At 41.4% G+C, this 17,453-nt stretch overlaps 1 protein-coding gene across 1 annotated transcript; it reads left to right on the forward strand.

The window, feature by feature from the left end:
• Window positions 1-3,037: 3,037 nt before the first annotated feature.
• senp3b (SUMO specific peptidase 3b) lies at window positions 3,038-14,036 on the forward strand. Its single transcript, XM_080838227.1, has 11 exons — window positions 3,038-3,166; window positions 4,031-4,807; window positions 5,013-5,165; window positions 5,260-5,371; window positions 5,720-5,867; window positions 6,721-6,768; window positions 7,274-7,351; window positions 7,497-7,634; window positions 7,729-7,812; window positions 9,423-9,473; window positions 13,693-14,036. Exons 2-11 carry the CDS (start codon window positions 4,069-4,071, stop codon window positions 13,801-13,803), a joined length of 1,662 nt encoding a protein of 553 aa, XP_080694353.1. The 5' UTR covers window positions 3,038-3,166; window positions 4,031-4,068; the 3' UTR covers window positions 13,804-14,036.
• The last annotated feature ends 3,417 nt before the right edge of the window (window positions 14,037-17,453 follow it).

The raw sequence follows: 17,453 nt of genomic DNA on the forward strand, positions 1-17,453 counted from the left end.
CTTAGAATCTGGGTACAGCTAAGGATATTGGAACTAAATGTCAAGCCATACAAAAACACTAGAAATGTGATCCCCAGAAAGATTCCCCAACAAGCAGATTTAGCAAAAGAGCTAGTTTCCTCTAGAGAAGAAAACATTCACCTAATGCACCAGACACAGCATTCATTTGTAGTGACTCACAACCATCAATGTTTTCATTTATCAGTAGTTCGTCAGCAAAAGGGGATGTGGCCAATGCATTCAGAGATAACATTCTTCAATTTGAACAACTCAGCCAGTGTTGAAGCACACCTACAGTGGTTAGCACACTGAAATCAGCAAATACAAGGATACCGAGTATCTTTGACTTCACACATAGGTTTAGATAAACACATTTTGAAGTCCACGTTTGAACCGTCTGACCTTCACATTTTAAATGTGCGCACTGAATTTGTCAAGATGAGCATATGAGCACAGTTATGTTCAACATATTCCAGAATTCCAGAATCTCCTGCAATAATTTGGGTAGTTTAGAAAACGTGATATGCTTTGTGTTCTGTGTTGAAGTCTTGAATTAGAATGTTGACAATCACATTTTTCATTATTTTAATTATGATTTGTTGAATCTTCCTATAGGCAAACTCTAATAATCTCACCATTTCTGTAGCATCTGACTTCAGTCTGCTGCTCTTGAATTTCCATTATTATTCAGCATTCTTTGAAGCAAATACATTTTAAAACCTCTTAAGCAAACATCATTATTTGTTTGTAGGAGTTTACTAGACAATTTTAAGCATATGTATCTGGTAAACTAGTGTCTCTTGACTTGTCAAGGCTGCATGAGGGCGATTGAGGATATTTAATTGGAATACGAAGGCACCAGGACCATTTTGACCTGATGTACAACCAGTCACTTTTTGTGACATTTTGGTCTCAGTTAAATACAAATAACAGATTAAGGTATCATGAAATTCTTAAAACATAAAATAGTGTTTAATATTCCTGTGCATTCTTTGTCTTACCTCTAAGTTTCAACCACTGTATTTGTTTTCATTTGTTAGGCCCTGAAAATGTTAACAAAATGTATGAAGTTAATGACACAAAAAAAAATCAAGATGCATGTTATGGAAGACATCTCTTAACTAGGCTTTTTCATTAGTTACATCACAAACATCTAGCATTTTGGTAACAAAATAGGCCTACAATGCAAGCTGACCTGTAGGCGTATTGAGACCCTAGGCCTGTATTCAGTAGCCGAGGCTGATGTTCAATTGACAGATGCATGTACTAGTGTTTTGAAGATTACTTTTTCCAATGTAGGCTACTGTTTTTCTAGACTTCTTTACATTGATATGTAGCGTAGCCTGCTTGATTTGTTATGAGCAACACCAACAACACTAGAGTCAGAATCATCGACGTCCATATACTTACAATAGGCTACATATTCTCAAAAAAGTCCGATGTGTGATTGGAGATGTTTCACCGTCATACACGAAGCGAGGCCTCAGCCTACATTTCCGTCTTGTCATTAGTCCAATCTTCTTGCATATTCGACAGTAAATTCGACTGATTCAATTCAAGGTATTTCCATAATCAGTCTTTGACTTCTGCTGCTGAATAGGAAGGTATATCAATCCCCACGGTTAAAGACGTTTCGCTATAAAACAGACTAACAGGTGTCTTGGCCAATTGAACTCTCCGGTATCCAAAGCGAACTCTCTAGGTAGTAGCATTCCCACGACTGACGAGTCTACCTGTGCTTTTCATCCGCCTCTTTTTCTCCTCCCCCACTTCTCTGAACTTAGTTTGGCGACTTAGACCACACTTTCGTTGGCTTTCTTAATCACTCAATGATGTTATTCGAGAGCAGTTTCAAGGCATTTTCGCTGGGTCTGGTTGATAAAAGTAGGCGATACTGTATCAATGAAACAGTTCAGGTTTAAATATATTCTGCGGGCCTTTTGTGTAGGCATACAGGCTATGTGATCCCACAAAAGACCCCTGGTTTTGTAGCCTATTTGTTCGTAATGTAGGCTAGGAGTATAGGGCACCGGCACATTGTTATATATCGTGCATTCATAATCGTGCACTCTGTATTTGTCTAGACTGAAACTGCCCAGAGGCCATTCTGAGACAGTAGTGATGGCTCTTTCTTTTCGTAAACACTCGCCCAGCCTGTCAAGCAGGTTGCACGCGCGCACAGATTGGGTTCGCCTGAACAACCGTGTCTGAACCGGGACTTTTTAACCTGTGTTTATACCAGGACATTAAACGCCCTTAAGAAGATTTCCGTTTTTTGTTCTCAGCACAGCTCAGATTTTCGCGGTTATCTTAAATGTTCCGCAACACTTATTGCCAAAGTAACTCGTTCCTTCGACCGTCCGTTCAGGGTTTCCAGTAAAAAGTGTTTACGGTGTTTTTCACATAACTGTAAAAGGAACACTAAAAAAGTGTCTCGGGCCGAGCCATAAACAATCCCAGCCGGCACTTCAGGAGCAGGGAAGGGAGACGTGTCTTTGAATTGGTTGTTAAACTCAAATATCCACAACCTTCCGTATCTAATCCCCCTGGTGGAGTAATCTTGTAATTCTTGAGTACCTGCCGACGCAAAGCATTTTTTAATGAAGTCATTATCTAAAATCTCTTAAAGTATGTTGAAAGAAATGTGCAACATCACAGAGATACTCTTACAAAAAACAACAAGTGCCTTCAGAGAAGTCATGATGTTCATTCGAAAGAATGCTTGTTGTGGATTGTGCAAGTGTTTTTGTCTTTTTGAGCAAACTGACTTGTGTAACAAGCTATGAGGTCCATCCACAAAAGGAACTGCATTGCCTAAGCTACATAATCAAGGCCTAAAAGCTGTTATTTAAAATTACTTAATTTATAAACAAATGAACCGACTCCCCTAAGTAGACCACTGTTAGTTAATAAAGTAGCATATGCATTTTTTTTGCAGCCAACCTTAACATATTTCATAGCAATACCACACAATACGCCGATGACATCAGTAAAGCGCCGCGGAAACCGCGTGCCTTCGTTTTAAAGAGGCGCCGGTGTTCATTGAATGAGGTTGAATTAGAAGCGTCTGTTTTGGATCGCTTCCACAATTGCGTTTACATCAAGCCTGGGGCGATTTAAATAGTTGTTTTTGTACAGTATTCTGATAGAATATTGCACTTTGACGGTGAGTTTCACGTTTATCACCTTCAACACCTACGCCAAAAGGGCGTAATGTTTATGCATGTTTAGCTAGCAGGCTAGCATTACCAGCACGAAATTATGCTAGCTAGCAATCGTAAACTGTCCAGGTACGTGGTCGATACTTTGGTGGTCAGCGCACAGATTTTGATGCACCGTGCTGTTAAGTCACCAATGCATGTGATACAATTATCAAACTACCATAATTTACGCTTTGTTTCCCGACCGCAAAGAAGCGGTGAGCTAGCTAGCTGGCTAGGTAGTAATTTAGCTGTTGTTTACACCAGTCAAAATAGCTAGCTTGCTAATCTGGGTAGGTGGTTAGCTTGCTAGCTAGCTATCTAACTAGCTTTATGGAATAAGCAGTCACAGTTATACAAGATTACAAGATTGACAATAACGCCACAGCTTGCTTATAGCATAATTTATTCGATAAAGAAAGCAACTATACGTTTCTACTTTCCTTAAAGCAGCCAAGGCTAGCGTTAGAGTTCCAACGTTAAGTTTTTGTTTAACCAACTCTTTCACCTCTTGATCACGCAAGTGTCTACCAAGCTAGTTAACTACCTTTAGATGACACATAATTGTGCAAGATAATAGGGCTATGAAATGCACATGTCCAAGTAAATCAATGTGCTTTAATGATCACATTTTTGCAATGCACTGAAATATGGCTATGTGGTGGTTGGATGAAACGTTAGCCGTTATAGCTCACCTCAGCTTCTCAAAGTTTACACTTACAACACAAGTAACTGTAAAAGATAAGTGATGAATAATTGCCATAAACTAAAAAAAGAAAAGAATAATATTTTCTAATAATATTCTTTCACTTCCTCCCCTTGCTTGGCAGGAGGCGAGCTGGCGCAGGTTGCAGGGTGCCCGTGGACGATGAGAGACAGCAGCGGCAGCCTGGCACAAAACCGCTGGCAGGGTGAGCTGGCTTTGGGTGTGGGCCAGGAGGGAAATGGGGCTGCAGGCATGCCTGCAGGGCACCTTATGGATGCCTCTTCACCCAACCATGTGCCCAGTCCAATGCATCTCAAACTGGGGCAGAAGGAAAGGGTCAATGAGTCAGAGTGCATGGACCAAGAGACTGTTGATGACTGGAGGGATGAGGAGGAGGAGGAGGAGGAAGAAGAGGATGATGATGATGATGAAGAAGATGAAGACGACGATTTAGAAGAACAGGATGAGGAGGTGGACTTTGAAGCAGCTCCATGGGAAGAGCTAGATGGGGTGGAAGAATGGCAAGCCCCACATGAGACACCATTAGTGTCCCTCACAGATCATCTACCGCGGCAACAACAATCAACAACATCCCTGTCAGAGGAGCAGGTCCAGCTTTTGGCAGGGGACTCACCTGAGCGGCCTCTGTGGTCTAGGCTGTCCACACACAGGCTCCGTCGGCTGAGGCGCTGGAGGAGGCTTCGCACCAACGGCAGTCTGCGCTTTCGGCTCGCGCAGCACTGGAAAACGTGGCGCCAGCGAGCCCAGAGGATGGGCATGCAGGGGCATAGGAGGGTAAGGAGGTGGCGCCAGCACAGCACCTATGGCATCCGCCAGCGACGGGACCTAGGGCTGAAGAACTCACAATCAGAGGAGCAGATACAGGATGATACTGAAGCAGGTGAGCACTCATTTTAAGACATGGAATGGGGATGTTCCAGAAGATCTTTTGCTAGTACTTTGCTAAAAGGTAGTTCCGTAGTATTGAGTTATGTTTTTTTGCATCATTGTCATGAATAATTATGTTTTTTTTGCATCATTGTTATGAATAATTGTTTTACCAAATGTGTTGTTTTGGAATTATTTTGAACCTTTCCACTTAACAGAATTACGGTTATATGGACTCAATGGCTACCGTGGTGACTCCAAATCCAGCTCATTGGTCAGCACTGGGGACACAGGGGGCCAGGACTTTGCCCCTATGCGTCCAAAGCCCATAGAGATGGCCCTCACAGAAGAGCACATGACATGCCTACATGGTATTTGCATTTTACCTTGTCCTATCCATGTAGAAAGAGGCTCAAGAAATGTCATATGTCTTTGGTTAATGCTTTGTTTTGTGGGTGGTTTTAGGGATTCTCGATGAGTCTTTGCAGCAGTATGGAAGCCTGATACCCATCCATATTGATGATGTGGTCGAGAAACTGCAGGACGTCTTCAAGGAGAATTTCTCCCAGCCACACAGGTTGCTCAATAATCTTGTTTTTTTCACCATCTTTATATGTTGCTTGTCTGGCAACATTTGAGGAAAAATATTCCCTGACAGTCACCTGGGATAAGTTTGAAATGTAGCCAGTCACCTGGGATGAGTTTGAAATTTGCCTTTTTAGTTTGAGTCTGTATCATGTTAATTCAGTTAACTTTTTTTACCATGTATGCATGGTTTGTTTTTGTTCTTCTAGAATTTGACTATAAAATTAAGATAAATGTGAATAAATATATAAAGATAATTTCTCCACAATTAAAGTTTTGAATGTCGCTTTGTATAAAAGCATCAACTACACACTTAAACTTCTTATTCTTTGTTAAACAGGAAAGCTACAGTGCAATCCGTAATTCAGGCCTACCAGAGGTCACCTGGAACAGCCATGGTGCGAGGGTTTCGTGTCAACTACAAGCGGCACATCCTCACAATGGATGACCTCAGCACTCTGTATGGGCAGAATTGGCTGAATGATCAGGTACAGCAAACACCCCTGTTCAACTCGTAGTTCCATACTGCAGGTTAATGTTAATGTGTGACCTCTAGATGAGCGGTTGTTCTACCGCATTTTCCCGACTATTAAAGCAACATTATGTATCAATTTTACTATCAGTTGCCAACTGTGAAGATGGTTCCCTCCGCTAGAGATAGCTAGGATGATTAAAAAGCAATGATGGTTCTGTAAGCAATAGATAGCTAGGATAGTTCATAGCTACGTTAAATGCCATGAGGCCTTGCATTTTTTCCACCTCTTACTGAGGTTTGTGCTCCTTAGCATCCCGCCTTACAGTTGGGTACAAAACACCCGGTACTTTATTATTATGGTAGACTGCGTGTGAATGAAAATGGGTTCTCTATCCCAAGTTGTATTCACCTGATGCATTAATAGAATTCGTATATGAAAGAGGGACAGACCCTTTGACGATTTCCTGGCAGTGTTACTGTGCGCGTTACCAACTACCAGGTGGAGAAAATGCATTCCCATGTATAGGCCTGTAGGGAAGGGAGAGTGTAGTCACCCCACCCCGACTTGAACTCGGGTCTACAGGGTGCCATGCACTCTGACCGCAACGGCAAAGAGCCAGGCTTGTTGATATGGCAGTCAGAGCACATACTCATGTGTAGTGACGTCACATAGTCACAACGCCACACCTGTGTATTAACAGCAGGGCCGCAGAGGTTTTACAAAATCAAACCGCTGTGAATAGTTGGGAAATTACAGTAAAGTTGATCTTTGCCTTTGTTCCATCAGAATTCTCCCCTGAACCGTGAGCATAGAGGATCCCCATTTCTGTGATGAATGTGTATTTCATGTACTTTCTTCTTGCCAGGTTATGAATATGTATGGAGACCTTGTGATGGACTCAGTGCCTGAGAAGGTGAGAATTCAAGCAATCCCTTTGTCATTCAAAATGTAAAGTCTATGGGCTTTCAGAAGAAATTAGTTCAATTCTGAAAATGGGAGGATTACATGACAAGGGAGGTAGAGATTCTGTGGAGGCCCAGAAATGGTCAAAAGGGCAGAATCAGCAAGAAGTACCAGTCAGCCATTTTCATATTCTGTTTCAATGCTTTAGTTGTTAACTCTCAGGACAGCAAGTTCCATATTTGCCATGTTTCAGTAGACCTTCAGTACCCCAAACAATAATTTTATGCTCAGTGTTTTCTGTAAGTATCAGGTGATTACAGTGATGTCCTGTACTCTTCATAAAAATAAAACACCTTGATGGAATGTAGTCCATGTTATATTTACAACAGAAATTATTTATTTGCATAAACCTTTACTGATGGGTGGGTACATTCAGGAAAATAGTTGAGAAAATATAAATAGTAGTTCGATCTAATTTCCTGCGCACCCACTGTCTTCTATTTCTTTGCCTTCAGGTTCATTTCTTTAACAGTTTCTTCTACGACAAGCTGAGGACAAAGGGTTATGATGGTGTGAAAAGGTGGACAAAAAATGTAAGGACTTTTTTTAACAATTATTCTTAACGCTCTACTATAAACGAATGCTGAAAGGGCTGAAATGTCAAAAGACTGATCTTCCTGAAGACTGAATTTTCCTTTGACTAATTTGTGAAATGGGTAATAATCTTTTGTTTGTCAGGTGGACATCTTCCAGAAGGATCTGTTATTGATCCCCATTCACCTGGAGGTGCACTGGTCTCTGGTCAGCGTTGATATAAAGCGCAGAGCTGTCACCTACTTTGACTCACAACGTACCCTAAACAAGCGCTGTCCAAAGGTATGGACACCTTTTAGCAAATTGTTTGTGATTCATTGTGGTTGGTTTTAGCTCCTCTAAATACACTTTTATTATTATTCTCTACGCATTTCAGCACATTGCAAAGTACTTGCAGGCAGAGGCTTTTATGAAACAACGGCAAGATTTTCTGACTGGGTGGCAAGGTTTTTTCAAAATGGTGAGTGCACTCTAGTAAGTAATGAATGTCATATGATAGTTGAAATGCACTTCTGAATTATCAGGCCACAGCTATTTTGTTATCCTTATCCAGATCCAACTATCATTTTGCGGTGCAGTTTAGAGTCCTCCTTATATTTTCTGCGAGGAGCACTCAGAAAACTAAGGATTTGGAAAAGGCAGAAAAATATGATGGCCATGTTTATAGAATATTTCCAGCTGGAAATGGCTGATATTGAATAGAATATTTTAACACACTCGCTTTCCCATAATTTTAATGCCTTTTGGTCCATTGTCCATCTATGGGCACATGTCTGACACACTAAAGCTACTAGCTTGCACTTTAATCAGACTATTTTTGCATTTAAAGGTTCAGTCTGCAATTCTAATCCCATGCACTTTTTGTCAGATATGACAAATTGCTCCTCATGGTCCTCTAACTGTCTGTTCAGTGTTTGTGTGGGGGAAAAAAAGAAAACACCCTTTTTCTTCTTAAATTCTTTATTAAATGTACATACCAACTGCTTATCCACTTCACATACAGATACATAACCCTGTCATTCGTGGTGAAAGCACTGATGGTCACACAAACAACACACAACAGTATAGCTCAGACATGGGCAAAGTATGGCCCGTTGGGTTTTTTAATCCGGCCCTAGTGTCTGCAGTTTAACCTTTTAAATAACAGCTTAAAAATAATTGGGGCGCTACAATGACATTTAATATGGAGAATCGCGTCGGTGCCATTGGCATAGCAGGGTCGATAGGCATATAACTGCGTTCTGTAGTTTCGCCTGCCGCAGCCCGCCGACCTGACTTGTTTACCTCATGCCGATCTAGTAAGTAGCTTATTTGCCGTCTTGCTTAGTCTTGTGTTGCACTTGCTTGATGTTTTACTGTGTAAGGACAGTCGTTGAGAAACTAGTTTGTCATAATGTCAAAGTCAGCACATTTCAAGAGATTTCGTAAGTTTTAGCTGCTAGCATACCTTTAGAGTATAGCTATTGATCCTTATTGCACCTTTAAATGACGCGTCGACTAAAAATCCACGTCGACCATTTTTCACAATCGAAGTCGTCAATTTTGTCGACTTATTGGTGCAGCTCTATGCCGCACAGTATTTTTGTATTGTTCATGTTCGTGCAATTTGTTAAATTGCCTTGCAAATAAATGCTTTGCTACCTGTTAAAGGCCAAATCCTTTCAGGTGATGATTTGTACATGTCATTTATATTAGTTCACACAAACCCTCCATCCATCTGTTCCTGGCCCGGCCCCTCTGTCAAATTTTAGAACCCATTGTGGCCCGCGAGTCAAAAAGTTTGCCCACCCCTGGTATAGCTTGCAACTCCACTCACAAAATACAGGAGTGGGTCACGGAAATGGCTCCATCACCACCAGAACAATCATGTCTGAATACATGATCACCTAACATGCTCTATGCATTTGTAATTGTGCTTATCACATTAATTTAGCTTGAATGTCACAATTTGCTTATCTCCACAAAAAATATACATAGAAATCTTCCCTCTTGCACAGTGGTATAGTTCTCTTGGACAGTATACACAGAACTGTAGAAAGAATCAATAAATGTCAAATGTTTTTTTTGCAGAATGTGGCCAGACAGAACAACGACAGTGACTGTGGGGCATTTGTTCTCCAGGTGGGTCTCACACTTCTTTCATGTGCCTGTTCTTACAAAATGAGAAGAGAATTCCCTTTTTCCGGCAACACTGACCTCCATTTTAACCTCAAGATGACTAACACGCCAGTAGTGTAGACACAATCAAAGGATGGTTAACCCAAAAATGAGAATTCTGTTCTCCATCCCAGTTTTTTCATCCTAGTGGAAAATCATTTGCACAAATGGAGAAGGACACTGCCATGAGGGAATGTTTGAGACTAGTGCTGGGGCACATGTTGTTGGGTAAGGAGGGAATGTTTGAGACTAGTGTTGCTGTCAGAGTGTCAAATCAGCTCTTCTTTTCCACGCCATGGCAGTGGAAGGTGTCCAGTCCATTCAAACCCCCCAAAATTGACATGGGTGAAACCATAGTCTTTATGACTCCTGTACCATACTTCTAGTCCTCTGGAGTCATCTATTGCCTACCAGTCAAATTAACACTCTTTGGTTACTGATTCTTCGTTCTGTGAAAAGAGAACAGAGGTTGTTTAAAAAAAAAAAAAAAAACGGCTCTGTGGGGGACATGCCAGAAGCTCCTGTTGTCACTGAAAATGTTTTGATTTCCACCTCCTGAAATCAGAGTTGGCCAGATGAGAAGTCAGTTTGTTCTCATAGACCCAATTGATGGGTTCAGGCCAGTTGACATGTGGTCCCATGCACAAGTTATGTATATCATGTTTGAAATTGAGCTGGGGGTTTTTGTGTCTTTGTTTTCTTTTGTGTGTGTCACGTGCCCGTATTCTTTATTCTTTCGGAAGTTTAGAAGACCTGTCAATTCATAGAGAAAAGCTGCCATTGTTTGCAAACTCCCACTCCAAAGAATAAATACTCAATAGGTTGATAGTTGATACTAGCATGAGGGTGAAGAGATGATAACGGATTAGTCATTTTCTGGTAAACTATCCCTTTTAGGTCAGTTTAGACCCTAAATTTGCGGTGACACAAGCTGCAACAATCACAAACTGATCAACAAACGTCACTTTTCTAATATGTTTTATCATAAAATGGCCTAAAATAGGGTGTCCAAATTGCCACAACACAGATCAATTCTGCCTTAAAATGCACAAAACACAGTATTTTTCTTATTTAAGTTATTTAAGAGCTAGGTCTAGGTCTTTTGAGTGGTCTTGTGTCACCAACGTCTGCATCTAATGCTACGGTTTCTTATGTGAAGATGATGATGATGATCTCCATTCTCTATGAAGTCACCAAAATTGCTTGTGTTTTAGTCCCCTTAGTCTTGAAGCTAAACTTTAAAAAATGGTCATTGCAAAGGACATTAGGATAACATTTTAGACGTGCACACTTTAACCAAATCTTTATCAGAACTTCTGCCAAAGCTAGAAAGAACTCCCTCACCCCTCACTCCTTGCCCATGGTGGCATGAGGTGAAGGAGTGGTTGAGAAGTGAGAACCATGGCGTATCTTACCAACAGGCTCACTAGGGTCCTGTGGCCATGAGAACCATGGCGTATCTTACCAACAGGCTCACTAGGGTCCTGTGGCCATGAGAACCATGGCGTATCTTACCAACAGGCTCACTAGGGTCCTGTTGCCATGAGAACCATGGCGTATCTTACCAACAGGCTCACTAGGGTCCTGTTGCCATGAGAACCATGGCGTATCTTACAAACAGGCTCACTAGGGTCCTGTGGCCATGAGAACCATGGCGTATCTTACCAACAGGCTCACTAGGGTCCTGTTGCCATGAGAACCATGGCGTATCTTACCAATAGGCTCACTAGGGTCCTGTGGCCATGAGAACCATGGCGTATCTTACCAACAGGCTCACTAGGGTCCTGTGGCCATGAGAACCATGGCGTATCTTACCAACAGGCTCACTAGGGTCCTCTGGCCATGAGAACCATGGCGTATCTTACCAACAGGCTCACTAGGGTCCTGTTGCCATGAGAACCATGGCGTATCTTACCAACAGGCTCACTAGGGTCCTGTGGCCATGAGAACCATGGCGTGTCTTACCAACAGGCTCACTAGGGTCCTGTTGCCATAAGAACCATGGCTTATCTTCCCAACAGGCTCACTAGGGTCCTGTGGCTATCGGTGGATCACTTTCTGTATTTAAAAGCCTTTGTGACAACAGGTGTAAAGACATTCGCATACATTCTTTATTAACCCACATGTTTCATTATAATTAAATATCTCCACATGCAGAAGTGCTCTGTCCATGAAAGTTTCTTGTTCACAAATATCTTGAGCGTTGATATCTGGATTCCCTCTGGAACCCATCAAACATAAGCTGATATCAGTTCAATGACACGCCTAATTGAATCACGTAAGCAGGGTGTGGCAACAGTACAATCATAATGTGGTTTTATGTCCAAAATGTTTCAATAACTTGAACTTGAATCTGTTTCTAATCAAATGATTATGGCTTGTCATTACTCCGAGTTACTTACCCTAATATTTTTGAATATACAGATGCATTCACATGATCTGGTAGCTCCTCCTACATTACCTGGTGAGGTTCTGGGTTATAGGTTGACAGTCAATGGATATCATATGAAGGCAGTTATATTGCCCTAGCCGGGACTTTAGTCTTTAGCTCACACTGACACACCAGGTAACTAGAAGGGCAATCTGAGAGCGCAAACCTGCTACATCTCGCAATGCTGGCGATAATGAAACCTAATTGGTGCAGGCCCCCCGTGAGCCCCGTTCTTTGACGAAATTCCCATAAAATCACCAAGGAACTTGGTTAAAGTTAGCTTGTCTCATGGTAAGACACTTGTGGAAGACGACATAGGTCTGTCTCGCATTACAGAAATGTACAGTTTTTGTAATGTAGAATTAACAATGACATTGGTTATAGGGGAGGTGGGTGTGTCAAAGGGGAGATGTGCTTGACCAAGAGCAATACCCAGGTATGGCCATATACATGCTTACATGTTTGGCTGCAAACATCTTGTCGTGGCTGAAGACAAAAGCCAACAATCAGAGACTAACAGCTCTGGTTTCAAGACACAAAAGCCAGGAACCATGTCTGATGTCTCTCAACATAGACAAAAGCCCAGGAGCCAAGCCTGATGGCTCTGGCCTGGTGTTATTCAAACTGAGAGTGGGGGACAAACTGAGATACAGTCTGGTGTGTTGAGGCATGGTCTGATTTATGAAATTCAGCTTAATCTAACAGGATCCACACAAACATTTTAAAGCAGGATATTTTAGTTTTAAATGGAATTATTATTCATTTTACTAGACAAATCATTTATTTTAGAATTCTTCTAGAGCAGAAAGTGTTCTCAATGAAAAGGCTGTTTTGAGAAAATACGTGTAAGAATAACTAGATTGCACTCTAAACAGTGCACTCTCATTAATGCACCTTTTAAGAGCAGCACTTGTTAACATCAAGGAACACTATGACTGCCACCTGGGTCATTATATGTCTCTTGGAGAAAAAAAATGGCACAGGCACTGACCTGACTGGGCAGCCTTCTCCCATTGTTCCCATCTCCATTTTTGACGATTCCAAGATCCTTCTGATGGTGGACGGGTAATTTTTTCTTGCAACGTGTGCGTCAGTACCTTTTCTGTTGGTTCTGACCAGATGGGGTACCTTTTAGTTGCCCTCTTGCATCACTGAACCTTGGGTGTCCAGATCCTGTCATTGCAACATGATTTGTCCCTTCCTAGACCTCTGTTGGTAGGTGCTTGCCACTGCTGACTGGGAGGAGCTCCACAAGCCCTGACATTTTGGAGATGCTGATTTGGCCGTTGTTAAAGTTGCAGAGGCCTTATATGCACCTGTCTGCCACATCCAGCATGTCAACTAGAGGACAGATCATTCACCCACTGATATATTTCAGAACCTCGTCAAGCAACGTCGTTACAAGCTAATAAACATTATTCACCTCATCCGTGACATGTTTTGGCTCATCGGTGTAAATATTCCAGAAGGCAGAGATTATAGATGAACAGTTAGTCTCGTTTAAGGACGTGCTATTTTCTACGTGCAGGCAATACAAACTCTTATCAAAACCATAATTCAGCATCAACTCATCAGAAATTTGTCAAGATGTATCAAAAGAATTGTGATCTAGGCGTTATGTGTCTAAACTACCAGTCAAGTGTTTTAGCACTTGTATGTTGTGCCTTAAACCCTGTATGCTCACCTTCTGTATGTCATGTATACTGTTTTTTTTTTTAGTATATTTAATGAAAACTTCTGTTTTGCTTCTAGTACTGCAAGTGTCTGGCCCTGGGACAGCCGTTCAGCTTCAGTCAGCAGGACATGCCCAAACTGAGGCGACTCATGTACAAAGAACTGTGCCACTGCCGGCTCTCGCTGTAATGTCTGTGCCAGACAGTTTTGTCCCCTGGCTGCAAGCAGAGCCCTACTATAAGAAACTTTTCCATCTTTGTCAGTCAAACCAGAGACTCTACACAGAGGATGATTGGTCCTTGACCATGCCCATTTCTCCCATCCACATGTTTGGTTTTTATTTTATTTTTCGTTTTTTTTTTTTTTATATATAAATATATATATATTGTCTATTTCTTTGTGGTTGACAGAGGCCAACTCAACTGTTATTGTTACCATGTTGACACAGTTTTGCAGTAAGGTGAGCCATCAGAAGGGCTTCTGGACAGGGCTGGGTCTCACGCTACCGGGGAAGGGAGAAGTCAAACAGGGGTTCGAGTTTTTTTTTTTTTTTTTTTCCAGGTCTTGTTTTTTCTCCATGTCAGTACACATGTTGCTATGCTTACTGTAAGAAATGTGGAAATGGATCAAGATGGTTATGTTTGCGACTTTATTTTTAAATAAATCTTATCTCATGAAGTCATAGTTGATGTCGGTGCGTTTAATTTTCTTATCACAGTCAATGGTATGTCAATGTGGTTTTTATTGTCTGGAGAACAGGAATAGGATAATTATGATGGTTAATGTGTGCCAGTATTATTTCTTAATCAAATTCAAATCAACTTTCATTGTGTGTATGCTAAGAATGTGCAGTGCTGGAATTGTCAGATCCAGGTTTTCTGTTTCAGACACAGTGGTGAGGATTTGCTTGGTGTGTAATACTAGCCAGCTGGACTGCTGTTTCACGCAATGCAGGTTACATTGGTGCCATGACCCGGAGTGGGGTGAGGTTTAGGGGGGTGAGTGTAGCAGTAGCCAGCAGGTTCAATGATGTGCAATGAGTAAACCTCACTACCAACACCTTCAGTGCTAGTGACACCCATGGGTTTAGCGTGCTTATTAGCAAGCCCACCTACCATGCCTGAAGTTGCGAGTTACATTTCTGTGCTGGACTGCCTGTCTGCACACATTTCTAATGTACTGAACCAGTGTGGGTGATGGGGACACAATGAGAATTATTCTCAATTGTTGTTGATGACATACAATAGGTAAAATCCTGTTCTGTTCTAATCCGTCCCTCCAGGACTATGGTGTTGTGATTCTAAAACTGCGAGACATTTTAAATGTTTCTCTTTAAACCTCCATATATATATAAAAAAAAAAAACTCCATATATAAAAATGAATGATGGATCAGACAGTTGACATGCTGGATATTGAGGAAGTGGCCATATTATTTCTATATATCATATTGGTCTATGTTGTTGATACTGATGAAGTTGCCATATTCTGGTTCTCTTTGGTGCCTAAGGTGACCAGGGTTCATTCCCAGTTTCTACCCTAACCTGTGTTCATAATCCTGAGGGTCTCCTTCCCCCAACCCCTACCCTTAGTCAACCTGGGTTAGTAAGGAGATCACCCCAACCCCTACCTTGGATGGCCTGTCGCATTGGTATAATGAATTTGATGTTTAAATAATTGGCAAGGTATCGGTTTTGTGTGAGTGTGTGTGCGTAAGTGTATATGGAGACTTTGTGTGGGATGCAGGTGTTCAGGCTAAAGAAGCATTTTTGTGTGTATGATTTTCTGATATTTGATTCCTAACCAGTCTCTGTTCTCTCCCACATAGTAGGACTTTTACCTGCAAAAGCTGATGGCTGTGGCACTGTTCCTCATTACAATAACCTATAATTAAATAAAACATAACATATATAAGGCAACTTACAGTCAAGCCAGAAAGTCTGCACACTCTTCACATTCTCAACGTTTTATTACGTTAGACTTATACTACAATAAATTAAGTTCATTTTTTTGCTTCGAACATCTACACAAAATAGCCAATAATAACAAGATGAAAACATGCAAATGTGCATATTTTACTTTACTGACAAGAATAGGTTATTTGAATATTATTGGCATATCCTTTCAAGTGCCGTCAGGTTGGAGGAGGAACGTCAGTACACAGCCATTTCCAGCTCTTTTAGGCCTGGGCTCAGGCTGGGCCACTCAAGGACATGCACAGACTTTCTCCCAAGACACTCCTTGATCTCTTGGCTGTGTGCTTCTGGTCATTGTCACATTTGAGAGTCCTCTATGTGCCTTTTGACAAACTCCAAGCAGGCTGTGATGTACCTTTTACTGAGGAGGGGCTTCCGTCTGGCCACTCTGCCATAAGGGCCTGATGGTGGAGCGCTGCCTGGATGGTTGAACTTTTGAAAGGTTCTCCCAGCTCCACAAGGATAAGCTGGAGCTCTGTCAAAGTTCCTGCTCACCGCCCTGGCCAGGCCCGTCTTGCCCGATTGCTTTGTTTGGCCGGGTGGCCAGGTCAGGGACAATTCTTGGTGGTTCCAAATTTCCTCCATTTACAAATTATGGTGGCCACTGTGCTCTTTGGGACCTGTAAAGCTGCCAAAATGTTTCCGTACCCTGCTCCAGAGCTATGATTGACACAACCCTGTTTCGGAGGTCTGCATATAATTCCTTTGAACCCTTGCCTTGGAGTTTGCTTTGTCAAGTTAGGCAGGTGTTGGCAATCCCCAATCATGTCAAATCAACTGAATTTATCACTGGTGGACTCCAATTAAGTTGTAAAAACATCTCAAACAGTATCTGGAAACAAAATTAACCTCAGTCCACTTTTAGGTGTCATATCAAAAGGTGAATTAGATTTTTTATAAATAAGCACAAATGTCTAGAAACCTGTTTTCACTTTGTCATTATGGACTTTTTTCTTTACAAAAAATGTACTCAATCTATTGTACAATATGTCTGTAACGTAATAAAACGTAGAGAAGGTGAAAGGGTTGTGCAGACTTTCCGGCTTGACTGTAGCTCTTTCCACTCCACTTTGTCTATGTTTCCCCCTCTACTAACTATCTCTACTGAGGGGTGCTGCCGGCGCAGTCTTTCCAGCCCATCTACCCGATGATCCAACCCTCTGCTTACAGCTGCCCTTTCCCACCAAATTATTATGCACAAATTCTACTCTGCTTATTAAACATGACTGCAAAACTGAATACCAGCCTATTTAGCTGTTATAGAAACAAATGCCATCATTGACATAGTTTTCTGCTTCATTTCTTTGCTTATCCTCATAATAATAACCTTAAAAGCACACTTCTGTTCTACAACCAGTATTTTGAATGTTTTGATCCATTATTAATTCTGTATATGCCATGCATATACTGTATTCTATGTTTCATGTTATCAGATGTGCATGATGTAGGCCTAGTCTACATGCTGGATACCTGTATGAATTAATCTGCTTGCTCCTGATTCGCTTCTCCATATAGTATTAGTATTAGTCTTATTATTCGTAGTAGGCTACTTTATTGTTTTAGTGGTAGTAGTATTAATTTATTGTTTTCACTTATTAGTAGTGAATGTTTTTGCTTTAATGTTTTGTGAGGGGCCTTGGACAAAGGCCTCTGATTAATACTGTCACTATATCACTATAACTAAAAAATATATATCTAAAAACCCCTATACGGAAATCCCATTAATTTCGCCCACCGTTAACGCTACCATGGGTGGGAAGTCTGGGAACTCAATTACTTTCCCTCCACATAATATAAAGATCTACTACTGAATCGCTTCATTCCAAAGCAGAGTCCGTAATTTGCGCAATCCCGCCCAACCTTAG

This window comes from Sprattus sprattus, assembly GCF_963457725.1.
Source record: "Sprattus sprattus genome assembly, chromosome: 5".
In the NCBI taxonomy this organism is placed as follows: domain Eukaryota; kingdom Metazoa; phylum Chordata; class Actinopteri; order Clupeiformes; family Clupeidae; genus Sprattus; species Sprattus sprattus.